Raw genomic sequence first — 19,843 nt, 5'->3', positions numbered from 1 at the left:
TTTTTATAAAGTCGTTGTCACCATACGAAATTAGTACATCGGTAATTTTTATATTTTGAAATTTCGTATTTTTCTAGTTGCGATTGTTTTGTCTTGACAATTTCCAGTGCTTGATTCAGTGATAGATCGGTTATAGTGTGTACTTTAATGCAACTGGTCCTGCATAATAACGAGTCAATTATCATACGATTACCATACGAGACATCTATTACGCGAAATTGATAACAGTTCGCCGCGTGCCTGGCGCTGTTTCACTTTCTAAGACACAATTTTCCCGCGGGTAATATCACGCGTGTCAATTGCCTGTCCGTGGAATCGAGGAGGAAAGAAAAGAAAGAACGAAGGTAAAAATGACGTGCCTTAAACCCGATATAATCGTGAGTCGTCGATTAAAAGCTGCGAAATAGGAGGCAGTCGAACAGACGAGTGTAGCGAGTGCAGAGGAAAGGCGATCCATCGAGTGGCCGTCGTTCTTTCCCAAGTCACCAGGCAATACAACACGTATCTCGGAAACGACCATGTCGAAGTCATTGAATTTGGCGGACGACCAGCGTTTCGCATTGATGAAGGTAACTGTACGATCTTTAAGAAAAAAAATAACGTGACCCTGACCGGTAACGCGGCAGTGTTGGCCTCCGGAGAACGATGCATGAACCCAGTATACAGGGTGGTTCACGTAAATTCGGACAAGTCATATCCTTCTTCTGGTTAGAAACGTAGAATTTCTTTTTGCATAAATTATACACGAAATACATTGAATTCGGTATCTAAGAACTCGGTGGTCAGTAGCCGTTTCTTTCAGTACATATTCGTAAAATCGCGTTGCGTACCAAGCATCTAGATAAACTTCACAACTGATCGGAATAAATCGTGCATATGCTCGCGAAGGAATACGGTTCACATAATGAAACGATACTCGGGCGTCCTTGTTCCAAGAGATTACCAGGAAAGCAGTGAACTATCAATGAGAGGAAATTCGTGCTCGGACTCTCAAGAAGAGTGACTTGCGCGTGAAGCGTATCGAATCGCGGAAAACGTTGTCCTTGATGGTACTATAAACATTACGAGATACGTGGAAATTTCCATATCACGTCGTTATTTAATAATAATAATAATAATAATAATAATAATAATTACGATGCTCTCGATGCACATCTAATATGCTTCTTAATGGCCTTTATGGTAATCTGCCGGACAAAATGTCAATTTTCTTTCAATTTCAATTATCGCCGTCGGAAATTTATGCAAATTTTAGTCGTGACATTCAACTTATTTTTCCACAGAAAACCACTACTGATACTAACGGATCACTGTGTATATAAAAATAATGACTTACCCTGGTCATCTTCGCACTACAAACAACCATTCATTAAATGCTCGTTTGCGTGTGTCTAGTTCCATTCGTATCTAAATCGTAATTACAATTTCACTTTGATGGCCGGTTGCCTAGAATACACCTCCTCTTCCAAGCGAGTCCCGTTAACGTGACTTTCGTCGCTGGGAACGTGCATTATCCGGCAGAATTTCTCCCGATGAAAATCATTTTATCTTCTCGTGACTTCTTCCATGACCGACCGATATACACATACTATACGTATACATATCTATGTATGAATACATCCGGGCGATTTCGCGCGGCCGCGACGCCTAGAGACGGTTCTTTACAATCTTTACCGGTGTGTTTTTGTTTGCCGGACGTTGATCGAAAGGGAACGGGTTCTGGGAGTAAAACGGCACTTTCTTTACCCTGTTACTCTGTACACGCGTGACGTAGTTGAAGATTAGCCTCGGTCGTTGGCAGACATCGTAAATTTCGAATGGCATCGATCCGATGAACCATGCGAAGATACATATACAGGGTGGTCCGGCGGAACGAGCCTGAAACGCTTCGACTGTATTAATTTTTAAAACTTATGCCGCTATCGTACGTGAAGCTACAATTATGATAATTATGATAATTATGATAATTATGATAATTATGATTGATCGGAGATTATTACAGTTACATGGTATATCTGTGAATTGTATGACGTTTTCTTTAAATAGCCTCTGTATACATACATATATTATGTATAGATTGCTTCGGATCCTATCACAAGCCCGTACATTCATTACGAATCAAGGTTCAGAATTATAAATGTAGGTCAAAGCCCTTCGGAAGGAAAACGAAACATCGAGAAACAGCAAAATTTTCCGGGTGTACATGTACATATGTACACACGACATGGGACATATACACATGTGTATACGACGACGATCGAGGTCTAGTTTAGTTTAGGAAATGATACATGTACCGTCCGCGTATAAGGAAAGCAACGCGATGCGAGCAAGTATGCAGATTTTTCGATCGTCTCGTCTGTGGTACAACTCGGACACGGATGACAACAGTTTTGCGTTTCGTGGAATACGATTAACCTTTCGGAACAATGAATGACGATAGATTTCTGTATATAACTCCGTGACGTGCAGGAATTTTGACTGTGTTTTCCGTGAATACATACACACTGCGAGAGAGTGATTGCTCCCTTCTTTTCTAACCTCCCTGACACGGTTCCCCTTAACTATTCGCAAATATGTGCACAGCGAGGACAACTGTTGCGCGGTATCACCATCGTGATTATAAGAATTCCGTAACGAGACCTCAGGAGACCCACTGATGCCCCCCAGTGTTGGTATGTGTACCGCGCCGATTCATAAGGAAATAGAACCGGTTCGGTGGACGTGAAGTAATTGTTGCGTATGCCGCCGTACGATCTTCTCACCTTTAATATTTTCCGTTTGTTTTTCATTTGCGTCAGGGCGTATCAGTTTTTTCTAGGATAGATTACGGATAGTACAACGGATTACGAAAGAATCGAACGAATTCATAGGTTCTTCCTTATGTGTTTTTTTTTACCACGTTGGCTGTCGACCAGTGATAGACTGTACTGTGGGGCGCATGGTGTTTCGGACATCGGTAACCGGATCGGCTATGACCTGGCGAAAAATTCGCGTGAAAGTAAACGCAACGGTGGTTTTGTGGACTACGCGAAACGATACGACGGTATAGAGGTAGAACATTTTTCTTTTGGTCCTCGAAGCGAACGGGGAACACTTGGACCGAATAAAAAAAACCGTTCCCGCCTCTAATGGGTCTCGTGCAGGAAGCACTGTTGCTCGAGTTTTTTGTATGCTCGTAGATGTACCGTGCGATATCATGGGCTGAATATTAACAACACTGACCGAAAAAATAACTACATTTCTAACAAATACGACTATACAGGGTGTTACCGAACAACAATGGTCTACGACTTTTAGGTGCCTATAGTATTCACCGATTGGAGTGAAAAATGTCCAATCAACATACATAGGTCCTAAAATGAATAAACTCCTCTTGAAAAGGAGGAAAATTTTACACCGAACACTGCCAGAAGTAAGGTATACAAAGTCCTTCACAATTACGTCGTGTTTTTAGTCGCGACGTACACTATCGACCAAAAGTATGGAACCAGGTCTGATAATTAAACAAAGAGACAAATATTATTTTACAAAGATTTGATGAATCTAATGTGCTACAACTGATTGAATATGCTTTGTATATGTACTGATTCCGTAACTTTTATTACATCGTAACAGGATAATTAGTTACCGTTGCATTAATCATGAACTCAGGTCCCATGGGGGGGGGGGGGGGGGATTGCATGCGGTTTGTCGAACGAAATTTCCGTTGTACACTATTTTCAAATGACCAATACGAATTTCTGATTTCAGTTTAGACGTTCGGTCCAAAGCATCTTGCAGCCGCATCACGACGATTACTTTCTACTGCGCTGGCTCCGAGGTAACGAGTGCGACTGAAAATCGTGCATCGCAATAGCTCAATTTTGCTAACGTTGTGTGTATGTTGTGTTGCATTAGTGTCCCCCGTCGGTGTCCACACTCTTCCGACTATACCGGACGTATCACGCGTTTTCACGTGACAGTAAATTGTGACTCTTACGGGTCATGGCACTATGAAATGTATTAGTGACTTTTGTCGTCGTGAATATCGAATATTGTCGTACAGTGTCACGGACAACGAAAGCCATAAATTTTTCTGTCACGTAAAAACGTACCTTTATTCGCGCGACGGATACGACCCAAGAAAATCACGTGGGTCCATTCCCCTCATTATCGCGACTACCGGATACGTTTGAACCTTCTCAAAGTAGTAGCCGTTCAGCGAACATGTTTTTCTAGTTGACACGCGAGTGTTGACTATAAGCAGTCGTCGGTGTGACTAGTCAGCGAAAAACGACGACAATATGTTGCGGCCCCCGAGGTCAAGAGATTAATTGCAGGGAACGTAAAAAAAATCCCACTCTGCCGATAAGTGACATTTCCTAGACAAAATCCTTCGGTCAAGAATATGTTAAAAGCCATTGTTGGATCGTGGAGGCTTCATAGAAACACCCATAAAAAGAGCCTTGTTACGTAAACCGCCGCGCGTCATAATATTACGCGAAGGTGTTTTATAGGCAACCAGAAATTGTTTTTCGCGTGAGATTCAACCAGGTGAAAAATGTTGCCTTTTGCATTTAATGCTGTTTGGACAGAGAACGATTCCAGGAATTTTGCGCGGCCCGTGGAACCGGTACGCCCGGAGGGATAAACAGTGAAAAACTTCTTATTTATGCGAGGCATTTTGAACGGGCCACTAATTGCTGAATTACACTAAATTCAGAATGATGCTAGAAATGCGCAGAATCGAGAGAAATCTTGCTTTTACGTTTATGATCGAAGGATTTTTAATCGCAAAACGGGCCTGTGGTAACTTGACGATCTTGTTGGACACCGCGGTTGCACTTGCAGTACACTTCGTGGGATTAACCCTTTTGGTACCTTAAAGCCGATATATCGATTTTGTGGGTTTTCCGAAAAATATCTTCTAAAATAAGTTTATATACTTAGTGGAACATACATTTACTGGATAGGAATACTAAAATTTAACAAAAAAGCATGAAAATATTATAAGAGAATATTTACAAGAGAAATAAGTCAATTATAATGGATACTTCAAAAGTCGCATATTTTTCAAGGTATTTTTGGACGGCACCCGGAAAACATAAGGTTCTATAAGGGTTAATTAATGGTTGTATATTTTCTTAACGAGTTTTGAACTATTTTTTAGCTAGAAAATGGGACTCGGTTGCCGCGGAGAAGATGCTTCGAGACGTAAGTGTGGTTACTTGTACACGCAGTCGATTCGCGTCTCTTCTTTCGGTTTCGTAAGAATTACATAGGAAAGCTGACCGTATTTATGCGTTCGGTTAAACGGAAATGCGTGCTCGATTACAATGGTCCCCGCTTTCAAAGAGTCTTGGTCAATCCTTTGGCACACAAGCTACTCGACGTACCCCTACCGCTCATGAATATCTGCCCATTTATATTGGACCCACTTCGCTATACGATGGGATTGATTTTGGAAAACAACAGATCTCCCTTGTAACAAGGGCCATAAAGCAAACGGGAATTCATGATCGTGAAATGTGAAATGAACAGAAGTACTTTGTAGAATGAGCAGTATCGTTTTCTAGAAATATTTACGAGCGATGGTGTATGTCGTTGTAGGATGAGCAATATCGTTTTTCAACTTTAAAACGTAAATTGAACGCTAAGCCTAAAAGATTATTGAAAGATATCGTTGAGTTGAGTGGGCTTCCCTGATTTACGGTTTAAAGTCTTTCAGATAGTGTACAGACTATTAATCAGTATGTACATCGTGATCACGGAATACCTACATTTATGACATATATGTTTATGAAATACTATCGGAATTCGAAGAAGATTATAAATCAATCAGCGCGTAGCTCCTCGCAAAAATATATTTTTTTTCCCGAATAAAGGCCATCGCGTATTTTGTTAGAAGCGCAACAAAGCGACGCGGCGACTCGACGCGAAAAATATTTTTTACCAACAATTCGCGTCATTCGCTGGGCTTTTCTTTGCTCCGCTTCGGTCTAGTGTGCCCGGCTCCATAAGAATTAATTATTTATAATATTTTCGCTTCGCTTCGCCGCATTTCGCCAAAATGCACGACGACCTTAATCGTTCTCCTCGGCACGCAAAAAGAGAACGACCTAAACACGACATGCGCTTCACCACGAAGTTCCGAGAAGAAGTCGCCAAAGGAAAGCGCTCAACAACGTCCAAACAATACGTCGCACAGTGGGGGCAAAAGCCCAAGAAAGAGCGGAAAAAGTCAACGTGCTATTTTTTGCGCAACCTTTCCATTCCAAACAATTCGTTTTACTCTCTCTCTCCCCCCTCGCCGTGCTCGACGGGCCAAAGTGCGAATCGACCACCTGCAAATCCAACGTTTTGTTTTTTAACGAGTCTTTCTTGCGATTAATTTGGCGGCCAATTACGATGCCGCCGCTAAGTATTCTTCCAGGATTATCTTGAGGGGGAGGGGGAGATTGTTTCACGCAAGTCGGGTGAAATCGACTGGTTGGCTAGCCGTCGAGCCGTTAAAGAATGGGTTTTTCTTACCGTTTAGAAGCCTATCGAAATTTTTCGAAGTACATACCAGCCGCGTGTACCGGGGAACGCGGTTTCGCGGAACTTTCTCGGTGGGTACCGTGTCTCTACGAAGCACCGTTGCGAAAGGCTGATGACTGGTCAGCGGCAACGCAATAGGTTTGACGCCGCTTCGCGGGGGACATGCAACGCGATCGTGTCTGTGGCCGATGATTTCGAGACAAGGGATCCGTGGCGGCTATGGAAAAAGCACCTTTCGCGAAAGTCCGCGGGGGTTCGTTGCGACATCCTTCCCACTGCCGGGCACCACCGAACCGAACTTGTATTCGCGGATTTAATGGGCCCACAGAGTCCTGTTTTATGTAATAACATTTGTAGTTTCAGCGGCGCGAAAGTGGTTGGGAAATGAAGCAATATGCATTTTTAGGGGATACGAAAATACGATGGATAATATGCTGATAGAAATGATATTCGAGTTTTGAAGTTTCTCGTACCGAAATGGGAAACATTCGATGGGTATCACGATGTAAGATAGACGCTACCCAACTTCAAATCCGACGTAGCTTATTGTTGATATTAATTTAGTAATCGTGTAGCTTATTATACATATATTGTGTACTTTGAATGGGCTCTAAGCAGGAGTTACCTCCCCCAGATTTCCCCTACCAGCAGACTCGTGAACTCTCGAGCGTAATGAATGTGACCGAAAACGTGTAATTTTGTACGAAACATAATACGCTTTCTTCAAATAGACCAGGTGTCTTGATATTTATGAACGGTCAGTGTACGTACACAGTCGAGTCGTTGATTAATCGTTGTGACGAGGGCATAAAGAATAACGTTTAAATAGTTGTAATCTATGACCTTTTTCAAAATCGTGAAAATCCAACTGAATTTCGAACGTCTTGTTTTAACATCACCGACTCTAACATCACGCCATCTGCGATTCGCCGAGAAACTATGGATGAGATAATGATTTGTACATCCTGCTTCTAATAATTAAGCTGACATGTTTTATGTTCTAGTTTTTTTCAAATATTGTTTAGAAGAAATCGACCGGTCACATCGGGTTAAACGGTCGCGCGCAACCGTATACACGCACGCTGTGATCGCGTGTTGCGAAAGAAGGAACCTGACACTCGACCGACGCGCTGGTAACGTTACCCGCGGCATCGTATCATTATCGATTTCTACAACGAACGTAGTGGCTGACCCCACTCTCCGCCCAGGAAGATATAAGAGTCATTTCAGAGTGTTTCAAACACCGGACCGCCTCGTAATCGTTGACATTCAACACTTTCTTGCTCGATAGAATCCCGGATATTGACGCTACGCGTCAACTGCAATCGCGTTTCCTTTCTCCTTGGAACGTGCGATGCAGGCGTTAAATTTCCCAATCCCCGCGGATTAACCTTCCTTCCGTATTGGATTCGAGACGAGTTTCAAGATGAAAAAAAAGAAAAAAAAAAAAAGCCCAATCTACTTCCTTAGGAAACCAGGCATATAAAGTATCATCGGTATACCGACGATGTTGCTCGTTCGTTAAAGGTTTATGGATCGAGCAGATCTGAAGTTACAAGTTCTAGTCTCAGAAATGAAACATAGAATTGTCCGATGGAATTCCAATGTTCTCGTTTCATTTTTGCATTCCTTTCACCTCCAATTACACAAACACACGATCATTGAGGAAATTATCGTTATTGTTATTGTATCGTGTGTAACCACTGACTTTTAACAATGTTTTGTTTGTTATTGCAGTCAATGGAATGGCGGAAACAGTGGGAAGTTGATAAATTGTCCGAATGGGATCCACCCGAAATGCTAGATAAACATTTGCCCCACGGTTTGAGCGGCTTTGACAAGGATGGGGCTCCAGGTAATATTTTCCAACGTTTCAACGTTTCAACGTTGGAAAATAAAGGGGATGCGTTTGCTAATGTCGATATTTTTACAGTGATTGTGGTGTATTTCGATGCGCTGGACTTGTACGGGATTCTGCACGTGTTCTCGCGACGGGAGATGATAAAGATCACTATAAAACACTTGGAGAAATATCTGAAATTGTGTTGGGAGCAGATGCAGAAGCATGGTCCCCCAGCCGGGCAAGTGGTCGTGATCTTCGACATGCAAGGATTCAACTTGAGACAATATCTCTGGCGACCAGGTAAAACCATGTCGAACAACCGTGATTGATCGTCCCACGAGGGATTTCGTATCACCGTTATTAAAGACTTATTTTTCGAAACCTGTGATTTCTGTCGATGCACACAAAAAACGGACCATTAAGATGCGAGAGATGATTGCATAACAGAAGGAACACTTTTTCCACAGAAAACATTATGGTTTGAGCAACCATCAGTTACTAATCCTTTCACGTTCACTTCTAAACCGTTACATAATTTGTAGATCCTTCGATGTAATCCTGTTAAGATTCTTAAAATGTTTATCTTTCTGAAATCGGCGACCTCTTCGTCTCTGTAATTACAAGGAAATAATAATTACTCTTCATTTCACTTTGCAGCCGGCGAAGTGGTCATCACATTACTCCAAATGTACGAAGCTAATTACCCTGAGATTTTGAAAATCTGTTACATCATCAATGGTGTGTATTATTGTAATACGAGGATAATTTGTCGATGAAAGTATTGACATCAAATTACGCGCACTTTAATACTTGCTTTTGTTCGATCGCAGCTCCGAAAGTATTCGCATTCGCGTTTTCGGTGGCGAAGAAGTTTATGAACGAGTACACTTTGTCGAAGATTCAGATATACAAGGCTGAGCCTGCGAAATGGCAAGTGGCGATATTCAGTAATGTCGAGAAGGATCAGGTACCAGCCTACCTTGGGGGTACCCTTAAGGATCCGGATGGTAACCCAAAACTTGGAACGAAGGTACAATACCATATTGAATTTCCCGATAGGTAAAGTCTACCAAATGAAACTGAATTTAGAGGAAAGATTGATATGGTTGTTAATTATATGTAGATTCATTTGGGTGGCAAGGTCCCGAAAGAGATGTACGTGAACAACGTAGAGAAAGATAAGCAGAATGATTTTACAACGGTGACAATTCGAAAAGGTGGAAAATTAGAGCTCAATATGGATGCATCGGAGATGGGATGTTTGCTGAGGTACAATGAGACCAAGTGATCATAGTCGGCCAAGACACTGGCGCTATTGCCATATTGCCAAGTATTTAAACGTTCGAATGTCCATGATTTTGAATAATTCCAGCTGGGAATTCCGAACCGAGGATCATGACATTAAATTTGGTATCATAAAGATAGAAACGAACGGAAGCAAGAAGGAAGTTATACCCGTGCGGCGAGTAGCTGCCCATCAATTGGATGAAATTGGAATCCTCACTTGTGAAGTACCTGCCACTTGTGAGTACACAAGACCTTCTAATGGACGAATCCAACTTCTTGATAATATATCGGCAATTTTATCTATTTTAGATTCAGTCGTTTTCGATAATAGTTACAGTCTTTTGAGAAACAAGAAAATTCATTATTCCGTACGAGTTTTACCGCCGTCGGAATCGCAAGAAATAACACCAGCTTCATGACGAATAAGAACCAAAAACGAACGATTTTAATAAGAACATTCTCTAGCTAATTGTTAATGCATCATGAAAAACAAGGGTCCAGTTATTTCATTTTTTTTTTTTAAATTAATATTACTCTTTAAATACCAAAAAGAATATTTCTGTTATACAAGAAAATTTTACAAATTTTATACCAATAATTTATTTGCCCATTTTATAAGACTACCTTTTGTACGTAATAATTCACTGCAACTCCTAATTGTATGAAAAATGTAATTTTTTATTTTTAGTGGTTGTAATTGTTATTGTAATATAAATGTAGGATTTTTATACATGCATTGTTATTAAGCCTGTACATGTTTGTATAAAATAGAATGGATAATTCTACTGTGGTTTTTTAACAATAAAACAAAAAAAAAAACAATCTCATACTAAACAACTTTGGATGCAATATTTATCTTTGGAGACTTACAGAACTGCTTGTCTTGAACTTCATTAGTGCAACAAGACTATTGTTCTTTAATCATCGTCATCTGTCAGTAACATTTCAATGAGATCCACTTTCAGACACTGATCACCTTCCAGACGTTTTTGTGTACCCCATCTTGCCAACGTTGGTAGTACTTTTAACTTGGTGGTAGAATTTTTTCGAAATGGACAATTCAAGTCTTTCCAGCTGACAAAATAATGTTCTCTTTATTTATCATTCTCATTCTATTTGCAGTGCGCTGTAGTCTACTGTTATATGTATAACACATATTATATTCATGTGTTATATAGTATATAGTATAATTTGTATAAATTAAATCATGTTCGATTCATTTATAAACAACACTGTTACTTACAGTGGTCGATCTCCGACTTCTACGACAACCAAGTGTACTGATTCTGGAGCTGCTTTTATTCCTTCTTCTATAAAAGGTTCCGCTATGACAAAAACGAAATTTTCACGAATATCATCATGAACTACTAATTTTTATGACAGTCGATCAGCTGAGCTAAGTATTATTTCACTCGGGAAAGTTTAATAAACACATCTACAGTTAGGTTATGTACAAAACAAATGACAGTACTTCGGCACTGATACCTTCAACGCAGTCGGAACACCAACTTTTTCCATTGGGAAGTTTCGTACCACTATAAAGCACATAAACCGGTTCGTTGGCTTCGAACTTTTCCATAAATTTCAAAAAGTTTTCATATCCCTGGATTGTATGACGTACAACCATTTTTCGTTCTTTGTTTTATTGTCACCGTAGTGTTAAATTTGGTTCTCGTCACTATTCTGTATGTTAATCTGCAATCTCCTATCAGTATCAAAGTATTTATATAGTACCATCCATTACGCTTGGTATTTTCAGTTGATAAGAATCCTGTTGATAAGGAAAAACTTTGAGAATTTATCAAGCAAAATTGCTATCGATTCAAACGAAATCGTTTCATTCAATCCCTGCTTTCTTCATGGGGCGATACAACATTGTAATGTAAACAGCTAGCCAATTGTATGGCTAGCAGTTTCAGCGATTCGCCACGGGTGGCGCCACCGGTCGAAAAAATAGTGGTATTCCGCGATTAAATGCGATTTTGACAGTGTTCTGGTCGTTTATTGTTATTTTCAATGACAGGAGATTAATCTACGCTCTTTCAGCTTCAAACTGAATGCTTGATCAAGACGTAACTTGTCCATAGAACGTTGGAAGAGCTATTTAAAGTGAACTAAACGGGGTACGCATTGCGAGATAGAGTGTCACCCGTTGCAAAAAATTGAGATTTTAACAATGTTCTTGTAATTACTGGTTCCCAGCCGTTATAGGGTACCAATCTCCATTCTTTAAACTTCGAATGTAATGCATGACGAAGAAAAGTGTTGCCTGTTTAGTGGTATTCGATCGGATTTACACTGCTAAACGAGCATCAGCTTTCCTCGTCATGGATTACATTCGAAGTTTAAAAAACGCAGATTAGTACTCTCTGGCAGGTGGGAACCAGTAATTACAAGAACATTGTTAAAATCTCAATTGTCTGCAACGGTTGACACTCTATCTCGCGATGCGTACCCCGTTTAGTTCACTTTAGACAAGTCATACAACGTTATCCTGACAACTTTCGTCTTGACCAAGCATTCGATTTGTAGCTTAAAGAACGTAGATTAATCGACTGTCATTAACAGTAACAATAAACGACCAGAACATTGTTAAAATCGCATTTAATCGCGGAATACCACTTTTTTGACTGGTGGCGCCGCCCGTGGCGAATCGCTCAAACTGCTAGCCAAATTATATCGACAGGTGAGTGAAAATTTCTAGTGATGGAAAAATGCAAATATCTCAGTACTGAAGCACTTAAAATGAACGCCCTTAGTCTCAAATTGTCCCTCAGGACTTAATGCATGTACCCAATAGTGCAGAACCCTTGAATTAGTAAAATTAGTTATGCCTGTATTACCGTAGCCCCTTATGAAGCGGCAACCGTAATTGCAAAAGATTTCGACTGCATTTACACCGCTAAACGGGCATGGTTCTTTTTCGTTTTGCATTAGATACACCGTTTAAACAACGTAGATTAATATTCTCTAACGGCTGGAAACGAGTAATCGCAAGAACATTGTTAAAATCTCAATTGTTTGCAACGGTTAACACTGTATCTCGCCATGTGTACCCCGTTTAGTTCACTTTGAATAGCTCTTCCAACGTTCTATGGACAAGTTACGTCTTGATCAAGCATTCAGGTTGAAGCTGAAAGAACGTAGATTAATCTCCTGTCATTGAAAATAACAATAAACGACCAGAACACTGTTAAAATCGCATTTAATCGCGGAATACCACTACTTTTTCGACCTGTGGCGCCATCCGTGGCGAATCGCTGAAACTGCTAGCCATATAATTGGCTAGTAGTTTCAGCGTTTTAACAGGGCAGCAGAAAATCCCTGACTTTTTACACTATCGGTATTTCAGAACATGAAACACGAAGTCCCATAAGATGATAGGTCTATCCTATACCTCGTCGGTGGTAGAACGATGCAGAATGATGCAGAACGGTGATATTCAAACGAACCGCGGAATTAATCGCATCGCAGAGACCGCCCGCAGGGACTTGGCAATACCGCTCGGTTATTCTGTGTTGTGTCGACAGTTGTCGATCTCTCGTCGAATTTTGATTGGCGGAGAAAACGCACCCTCCCACTCTGATAACCGCGCGATGACGGGGACCGCGCGGCCAATCGCAGGACACACGAGGCGAGGGTGTTTGGTATGCCCTGGGACGGGGCAGCTTGTTCGTGGTAATTCTCAAGGTTTTGACCGTGTAACAATATTGTCGTAGTCGTCGTAGTCAATCGTTGGTGAAGAAATAGTTCGGCATTAGATCGGCCACGAGATCACCTCGGTCCTCAGCTAACAGAGCGTAGAATGGCCGCGGTTTTTGATATCGAGTTGCACGATGCAGACACGGTGAATAGAGACGAGTCGGACGACGATATTATCGAGATCGGCGAGGTAATTCACCATCTGCACGCGATCACCGCACTAGTCTCACCTTATCGCCTTGTTCTTCTATTTTTCTATTTCGTTCCCTTTAACGCTCGTCACCCGTGTCTTCTTTTTCTCTTTTCACGTAGGAAGAGTACGACGCGAACCCGAACGTGAACGAGATCACTGAGTGAGTAAGCCTTTTCCGTGGCTGGCGTGCAGAACAGTCGTGTCCAGCCTCGAGGTAATGACAATTTTCCGTTTGCCAGATCGGAAGGTGTCGAAACAGTGCCCATATCCGAGCAGGATGTAAATCGAGGAAGGGAAAGGGCTGGTCCCGAGGATTTCGAGCTCTGCAAAGTTATTGGGAAGGGTGGTTATGGCAAGGTCTTTCAAGTGCGTAAAATAACGGGTAATGACAGTGGGACGATCTTCGCGATGAAGGTAGGCCAGATCCGTCGATTTACTTATATGTTTTCCTTATTATTAATTCCTTAGTGATGTCGTGAAACGTGATACAATATTTTCCCGGGATTTTATCCGCCTACGAAAATTTATTTTAATGTTTTGGTCAGAATTATGTAAGTTCTTTGTCTACCTTTGTTTCTCTGTGCCTTGTTACCTGTTGTGAATTCTTGATTGTTCTTTTAAGAGTGTGTAGCTTAATTGATCTCTTGTTTTTTGATGATCTGTGCAAAATAAGTGAAAGGTACTAAATAAGGAATACAGTCATTTGACAGAACATGTGGTTTGAAGTGCAGGCATTAATTGTCCTTTACTTTATAATTTACATCTTTCTGTTATCAAAACAGAATATGTCAAACAGTTGAATGATATAAATTACTATAATGCGATTGACAATGAAATGAATGTTATTATATGAAGTTATTCTTTAATGACATTCATTCATTCATAAATTATTTTACATGAATTTATTTTTAATGTAGGTCTTACGTAAAGCTTCAATTATAAGGAATCAAAAAGATACTGCACATACTAAAGCTGAAAGGAACATCTTGGAAGCTGTAAAGGTAAGTTTAAAATATACACATTTAATCGATCAGACGAGATGTGTGACTTTTTGCCGTCTGGTTGTATATGTCATTTCAACCCTGAATATGAACTAAAAGTAGTATTTACTCAGAGAATATTTACATTTACAGTATTATTTAAGCAATGACCTAACATGTAGTTATCATAGTTTATGGGCTATAACTTTACTAAATAAAGTCTAATTTAAAAAACATATTCAAACATATGTATATTTGTATCTGGCAGCATCCTTTCATCGTAGACCTTATGTATGCTTTTCAAACTGGTGGCAAATTATATTTGATCTTGGAATATATGTGTGGTGGTGAATTGTTTCGACATTTAAATGATGAAGGCATTTTCCTTGAAGAAACTGCTTGGTAGGTGAAATTACAATAGAGTCACTTCTCTAATTATAATTTCTATTATACATTTCCAACTAATGAGAAAACTTTACGTATATAATTTATTTGTGCAGTTTCTACTTGTCGGAAATAATATTGGCCCTCCAACATCTGCATTTACAAGGAATTATTTATAGGTATCTTCGGTTTCCATAAAATATCAATTAAAGTATAATGTCATGCCTTTTGTTTCTTATTATTGATGTATTGTTATTAATAAATTTTCAGAGATCTGAAGCCGGAAAATATTCTATTAGATGCAGAAGGACATATAAAGTTAACAGATTTTGGTTTGTGCAAAGAGCACATACAAGATGATACTGTTACACATACATTCTGTGGTACTATAGAATACATGTAAGAAAACAGTATTTAATACAGTTCTAGTTACGAGCTTTTAGGATGTTAATATTTATATGGATGTTACATCTTCCAAATTAAAGGGCTCCAGAAATTTTAACAAGAAGTGGCCATGGTAAAGCAGTAGATTGGTGGAGCCTTGGAACTTTAATGTACGATATGCTTACAGGATCAGTAAGTATCCTTGCAAGTTTCACTTTTTTATGAATTTATTTTTGTCCCCCTTTATGTTCACTCTTCCATGTTTCTTAATGTATCAATAAATATTCCTATTTTCGTATACTAAATTTCCAGCCACCATTCACGTCTGACAATCGAAAGAAAACTATTGGAAAGATTCTGTGTGGAAAGTTGAATCTTCCACAGTATTTGACGCCCGATTCCAGGGATCTCATTCGGAAGCTACTAAAGGTTTTATTTGTCAAATTATAAAACCTAAGCGACTCTTCACTGTACCTAAACTATATAACATATTTATGTTCTACAGAGGCAAGTCGCTCAGAGATTGGGATCCGGTCCGTCGGACGCGGAACAAATAAAAGGTCACCAATTTTTCAAGCATATCAATTGGACCGACGTCATTTCCCGAAAGTTGGAACCGCCTTTTAGACCAACACTAACCAGCGAGGATGATGTGTCACAGTTTGACAAAAAGTTCACAACATCCGCGCCAATAGACTCTCCAGCGGAGTACACATTAAGTGAATCAGCGAACAGAGTATTTCAAGTTCGTGTTGTTTCTGTACTGATTTTTATTTTTTTATTTTAATTCAATCAAATACCCGCAAAAAGTTCATTTAGTCATTTACTAAAAAAATTTTAATCAATTTCAGGGATTTACATACGTGGCACCCAGCATACTAGAGGACATGTACTCACAGCCTCGCGTCATAAATGCTAGAAGTCCACGTAGAGGCAATATGCGCGGTTTTTCACCGCGGACGACGCACTTTCATTTACATAACACACACGTACAAAATCATAGGTAAGTTGTTTTTTGTTTGTTATTACGTCAGTATTACGCGATACGGTTGATTTAACACGTTTACATGTTTAATTGTGCACGTGCAACAATAATTGTCAACATGAACAATTTATAGACACAATGGAGTTGGACATGCCAATATGGAAGACACGGAGATGATCGAGATAGGCTAACTGCCATTTGTTTTATAGTGGAAAATGGTTAGCATTTCGGCCTAACTGCTGGATATCCATGACCAAATCCTTGTGTCTCAGGGAGGGATTTTATAAAGATATAGATGGAGTAGCAAAAGGATAGGTCGAATATCCGGTACTTCATTGGATATTCAGCAGTTAAAATTTAGCTAATTTTTTTTTTAAATCAAATTTAAATATAACAAAGGTACTAACTAAGAGTATGCTTTAAGAACAGCGACGCAGCAGTTATTTGGTAGCCCGTAATAATATATATATATATATTTATGAGTGAAAAGTTCGGATTATAAATAATCAAGGAGGAAAGATTTTATTTACTTATTTGTCGTTGGTTACGATGTACTGAACGCTCTGACGAGACCCATTATTCGCATACATTATAGTCGAGATACTGCACACGTTTCATTGTCCTGTTAATACGTGTAACGACTTAATTGTGTTTTGTAAATACTGATATGCAGGTTGGTTGGATATTCATGTATAGGTACACAAACGACATTTATGCTAAGTGCGACAGACTGAAAAATTCCAGCACTTTTAGAGACTCACAAATTAACACTGTTAAAACAATTTTGAGGTTCAACCATCCTGTAACACTTGTATATTTAAAGAAAAAGTAAGGAAAGAAGGAAAGAAAAAAACTACACGGCAAACGTAATTTAATCGCGGTATACGTGATTGCTTAAATGTGATCAATTGAGAATGGACAAAAGACAAATAGACTTAATTACAAAGATTCACAGCTGCCACAACCGCTCCGCCGCTCAAAATTTCATATCCGGCTCGTTCATTTAAATTTAAATAAGACGAAGAAGAAACGAAAACTATTGTCAGCAGTAATAACGTTTCCATGGCAATAATGTGAAAACAATAACGTGTTACGTGATAGTCATAGACAGTGTTTGTGTAATACTGCAACGGAATTGCATTTGTACAATTGAAAGTTCCTACGAAGCATGAGTCGAAATGCAGCATGCTCCGATCTTCAAACATACAAATATTTTTTCGTAGAAGTATATTCTTGTTTATCCATATGTACGTGTACAAAAAGAACCTCTTTTATTTAGTCGTTTACGCCTTGAAGGAGGAAAAAATGAAACCCGTTTTGTTGTGATTTTGTGTATTTAACAGAAAAAGATTTAGCGTGAAAACAAGTTACCATGGTAACAATGTTACTGCGAAACGTTGATCTTGCGACGAGACGAAGATATAGTTCATATTTAACATTCGTGTTCACATGTTGTTCAGTGTGTCATCATACTATCGCAGTTTATTTAAATAATATCTATTCGTTACGTATATTTGTACATTATTAAACACTAATATATAAATATATAAATATTGATTTGATGTACGCATACGATAAAATAGTGAAAGGTAAAATAGTGTAAAGGATAAGCATTCAGAGTGACTGTTGGCTGCTCACCGAGACAAAAAAAAAAGAAACTTTAAACTACCCAAGTGTTCACAGGCCATATTAGCCGACATATTACAATTTTAACTACATGTATACAGCGAAAAATATGATGGTCGAAATGTTCAGTCGAGTAAATAGAATTCTCGTTGCGATTAATCAGCGACTACCAAAAGTTCGCTGTTTTTATCTCTCTCTTTGTCTGTTATAAATTTGATAAATCGCATTTCGACTATGCATAAGCGAAACAAGTGCGTAAGACACGTTACCGTTAGGAAGTTTGGGATCACTATCTTATCGTACATTCTATTGTTAATTATTTTGAACTTCCAAGAAAATTATCTGACACTATTCTTTGAATTCTGTAACTTTCCTTCCTTGAACGTTTAACATTACAAAATATTGATCCCAATCTCATAAACGACAGTGTACGTACATGATTGTACTATTCGCAATTGTATACTGTTTTCTCGATAGGAACTTGCTACTCTTAGTAACGACATTCTTTAGTCTAGAGCAGAGATGACCAATCAGTTATTCGATTAAGAGAAAAAAAATAAGATAAGGTATATCGAAAGAAATTAATCGTTTGATAATATAAATTAAGATACAATAATTTCTATTAAATTACTATCCACGCTGATTTAGAGTAAAAATGAAAACGGTACGTAAAGCGACGAGGTCTTAAGTTGGATAAGTTAAGTTCTTATAGAGAAAACAATACTATGAACAGAATGCGTATTGTGAGATGATAATTTATAAGCCACAATTTTCTGTATGTATCGAAGGGACAATGTATTTGCGATGTTGGAACGAGAATCTGTCTACAGAGTCGGGTCAAGTTTGTCGTATTTAACGTTCAAGAACGTTTTTCGATGGTGGAAAGTATTCGGGACTTGCCATATTGACGATGTTTATTGTTTTCAGTACGTCGTTGTAACAGATTCATAGAAAATTAGCATTTCATTGATAATAATGAAAAGAAGAATTACGTCTATACCGACGTCACAGTGTATTAGCATATCTATTTAATGTACGTACTATAATTTTTTATGCGTTTTTTGATAATCTAGATTCTAGATTCTAGAACATTGTAGAAGTTCAAGTACCATTTTGAAACTTGTTAAAATCCGCGGGAAACTTGGGCGTTCATTGCAATCATCCACTTTGTAGGTAGATTCTGCTAACGAGCTGCTTGCAACCAACCTTGGTGCTGATACTCATTGATTTGATTTGATTCTAAGTGGCCTGAAAAATCAGATTCATTTTTATACATAAAAACATAAAGAAAGAAGAAACAATTATGCGGTAGCGTGTAGTGCTCTATACTTACATAGATCTTGTATATTACGTTCTCTCGTAGCGTTTGAAAGCGTACGGAACGAATTTAGCGGAAATTTTTATTTTTCCACACGTTTCCCTTTTCAGTGATGTATGATTCTGAAAAGAAGCGTTTATGGTTACCCAAGGCACAAGATATGTTAGTTAAGTGCTTAAAAGAATATCATCGAACGATGTATAAACGACACTAGCCATTGGCCAGACGAAGTGATAAATGGTTTAATGCTTCCAATTAAAAAAAGAAATATAGATTCTTCAATTGACTTATTGCTACTATCGTTTGTAATCCTCTAAATTGTATTTACAAATAAATATAATGATTTGTGACATGGTTTTGTCATATACGTCATTGTTTCACTCTGATCCCTCCTATGCAAATGAAATTTCGGTGGTATCACCGATATATGTATGTATGTATGTATGCATGTATTATGTACTTAGGGGTTACCACATAACATTGGACTGTTGAACTTCCCTGGATCGATAATGTGCATTAACTATTATTGATTGTTGTATGATTTTTTATCATGAAAATTGTATCCAAGTACTCTTAGGTTGCAGTCTGTGGGATGGATTAATTGGATTATGAAGGAAAGCGT

At 38.9% G+C, this 19,843-nt stretch overlaps 3 protein-coding genes across 3 annotated transcripts; 2 read left to right on the top strand and 1 right to left on the bottom strand.

Annotated features, from left to right (window-relative positions):
* Positions 1-412: 412 nt before the first annotated feature.
* On the top strand, positions 413-10,068 carry LOC107191310 (SEC14-like protein 2). The gene is made up of 10 exons (XM_015580308.1): positions 413-569; positions 3,751-3,820; positions 5,150-5,193; positions 8,257-8,374; positions 8,453-8,662; positions 9,020-9,100; positions 9,193-9,392; positions 9,486-9,631; positions 9,735-9,886; positions 9,959-10,068. The coding sequence occupies exons 1-10, from the start codon at positions 519-521 to the stop codon at positions 10,066-10,068; spliced, it is 1,182 nt and encodes a 393-aa protein (XP_015435794.1). The 5' UTR covers positions 413-518.
* Positions 10,069-10,401: 333 nt separating this feature from the next.
* LOC107191320 (thioredoxin domain-containing protein 17-like) lies at positions 10,402-13,602 on the bottom strand. Its single transcript, XM_015580321.1, has 4 exons — positions 13,582-13,602; positions 11,135-11,420; positions 10,893-10,974; positions 10,402-10,723 (listed from the first exon to the last, which is right to left on the bottom strand). Exons 2-4 carry the CDS (start codon positions 11,274-11,276, stop codon positions 10,567-10,569), a joined length of 381 nt encoding a protein of 126 aa, XP_015435807.1. The 5' UTR covers positions 11,277-11,420; positions 13,582-13,602; the 3' UTR covers positions 10,402-10,566.
* LOC107191319 (ribosomal protein S6 kinase beta-1-like) lies at positions 13,284-16,725 on the top strand. The gene is made up of 12 exons (XM_015580320.1): positions 13,284-13,541; positions 13,664-13,704; positions 13,784-13,958; positions 14,462-14,545; positions 14,793-14,926; positions 15,025-15,087; positions 15,179-15,307; positions 15,394-15,484; positions 15,605-15,721; positions 15,798-16,037; positions 16,144-16,295; positions 16,411-16,725. The coding sequence occupies exons 1-12, from the start codon at positions 13,455-13,457 to the stop codon at positions 16,466-16,468; spliced, it is 1,371 nt and encodes a 456-aa protein (XP_015435806.1). The 5' UTR covers positions 13,284-13,454; the 3' UTR covers positions 16,469-16,725.
* Positions 16,726-19,843: the final 3,118 nt, after the last annotated feature.

The sequence above is a fragment of the Dufourea novaeangliae genome, unplaced genomic scaffold, assembly GCF_001272555.1.
Source record: "Dufourea novaeangliae isolate 0120121106 unplaced genomic scaffold, ASM127255v1 scaffold246, whole genome shotgun sequence".
NCBI classification, from domain to species: domain Eukaryota; kingdom Metazoa; phylum Arthropoda; class Insecta; order Hymenoptera; family Halictidae; genus Dufourea; species Dufourea novaeangliae.
The sequence above is the reverse complement of the archived record's forward strand: the minus strand, read 5'-3'. Positions and strand labels throughout refer to the sequence as shown.

Excerpts from the sequence above, each read along its gene's own strand:
- LOC107191310 (XM_015580308.1), top strand. The coding sequence starts at position 519 with ATGTCGAAGTCATTGAATTTGGCGGACGACCAGCGTTTCGCATTGATG. Across the intron at positions 5,194-8,256 it reads CGGAGAAGATGCTTCGAGAC|TCAATGGAATGGCGGAAACA; the intron begins GTAAGTGTGGTT and ends TTGTTATTGCAG. Across the intron at positions 9,393-9,485 it reads ACCCAAAACTTGGAACGAAG|ATTCATTTGGGTGGCAAGGT; the intron begins GTACAATACCAT and ends AATTATATGTAG.
- LOC107191320 (XM_015580321.1), bottom strand. The coding sequence starts at position 11,276 with ATGGTTGTACGTCATACAATCCAGGGATATGAAAACTTTTTGAAATTT. Across the intron at positions 10,975-11,134 it reads GTGTTCCGACTGCGTTGAAG|CGGAACCTTTTATAGAAGAA; the intron begins GTATCAGTGCCG and ends TTTTTGTCATAG. Across the intron at positions 10,724-10,892 it reads GAAGTCGGAGATCGACCACT|CTGGAAAGACTTGAATTGTC; the intron begins GTAAGTAACAGT and ends TTATTTTGTCAG.
- LOC107191319 (XM_015580320.1), top strand. The coding sequence starts at position 13,455 with ATGGCCGCGGTTTTTGATATCGAGTTGCACGATGCAGACACGGTGAAT. Across the intron at positions 13,542-13,663 it reads ATATTATCGAGATCGGCGAG|GAAGAGTACGACGCGAACCC; the intron begins GTAATTCACCAT and ends CTTTTCACGTAG. Across the intron at positions 16,296-16,410 it reads ACACACGTACAAAATCATAG|ACACAATGGAGTTGGACATG; the intron begins GTAAGTTGTTTT and ends AACAATTTATAG.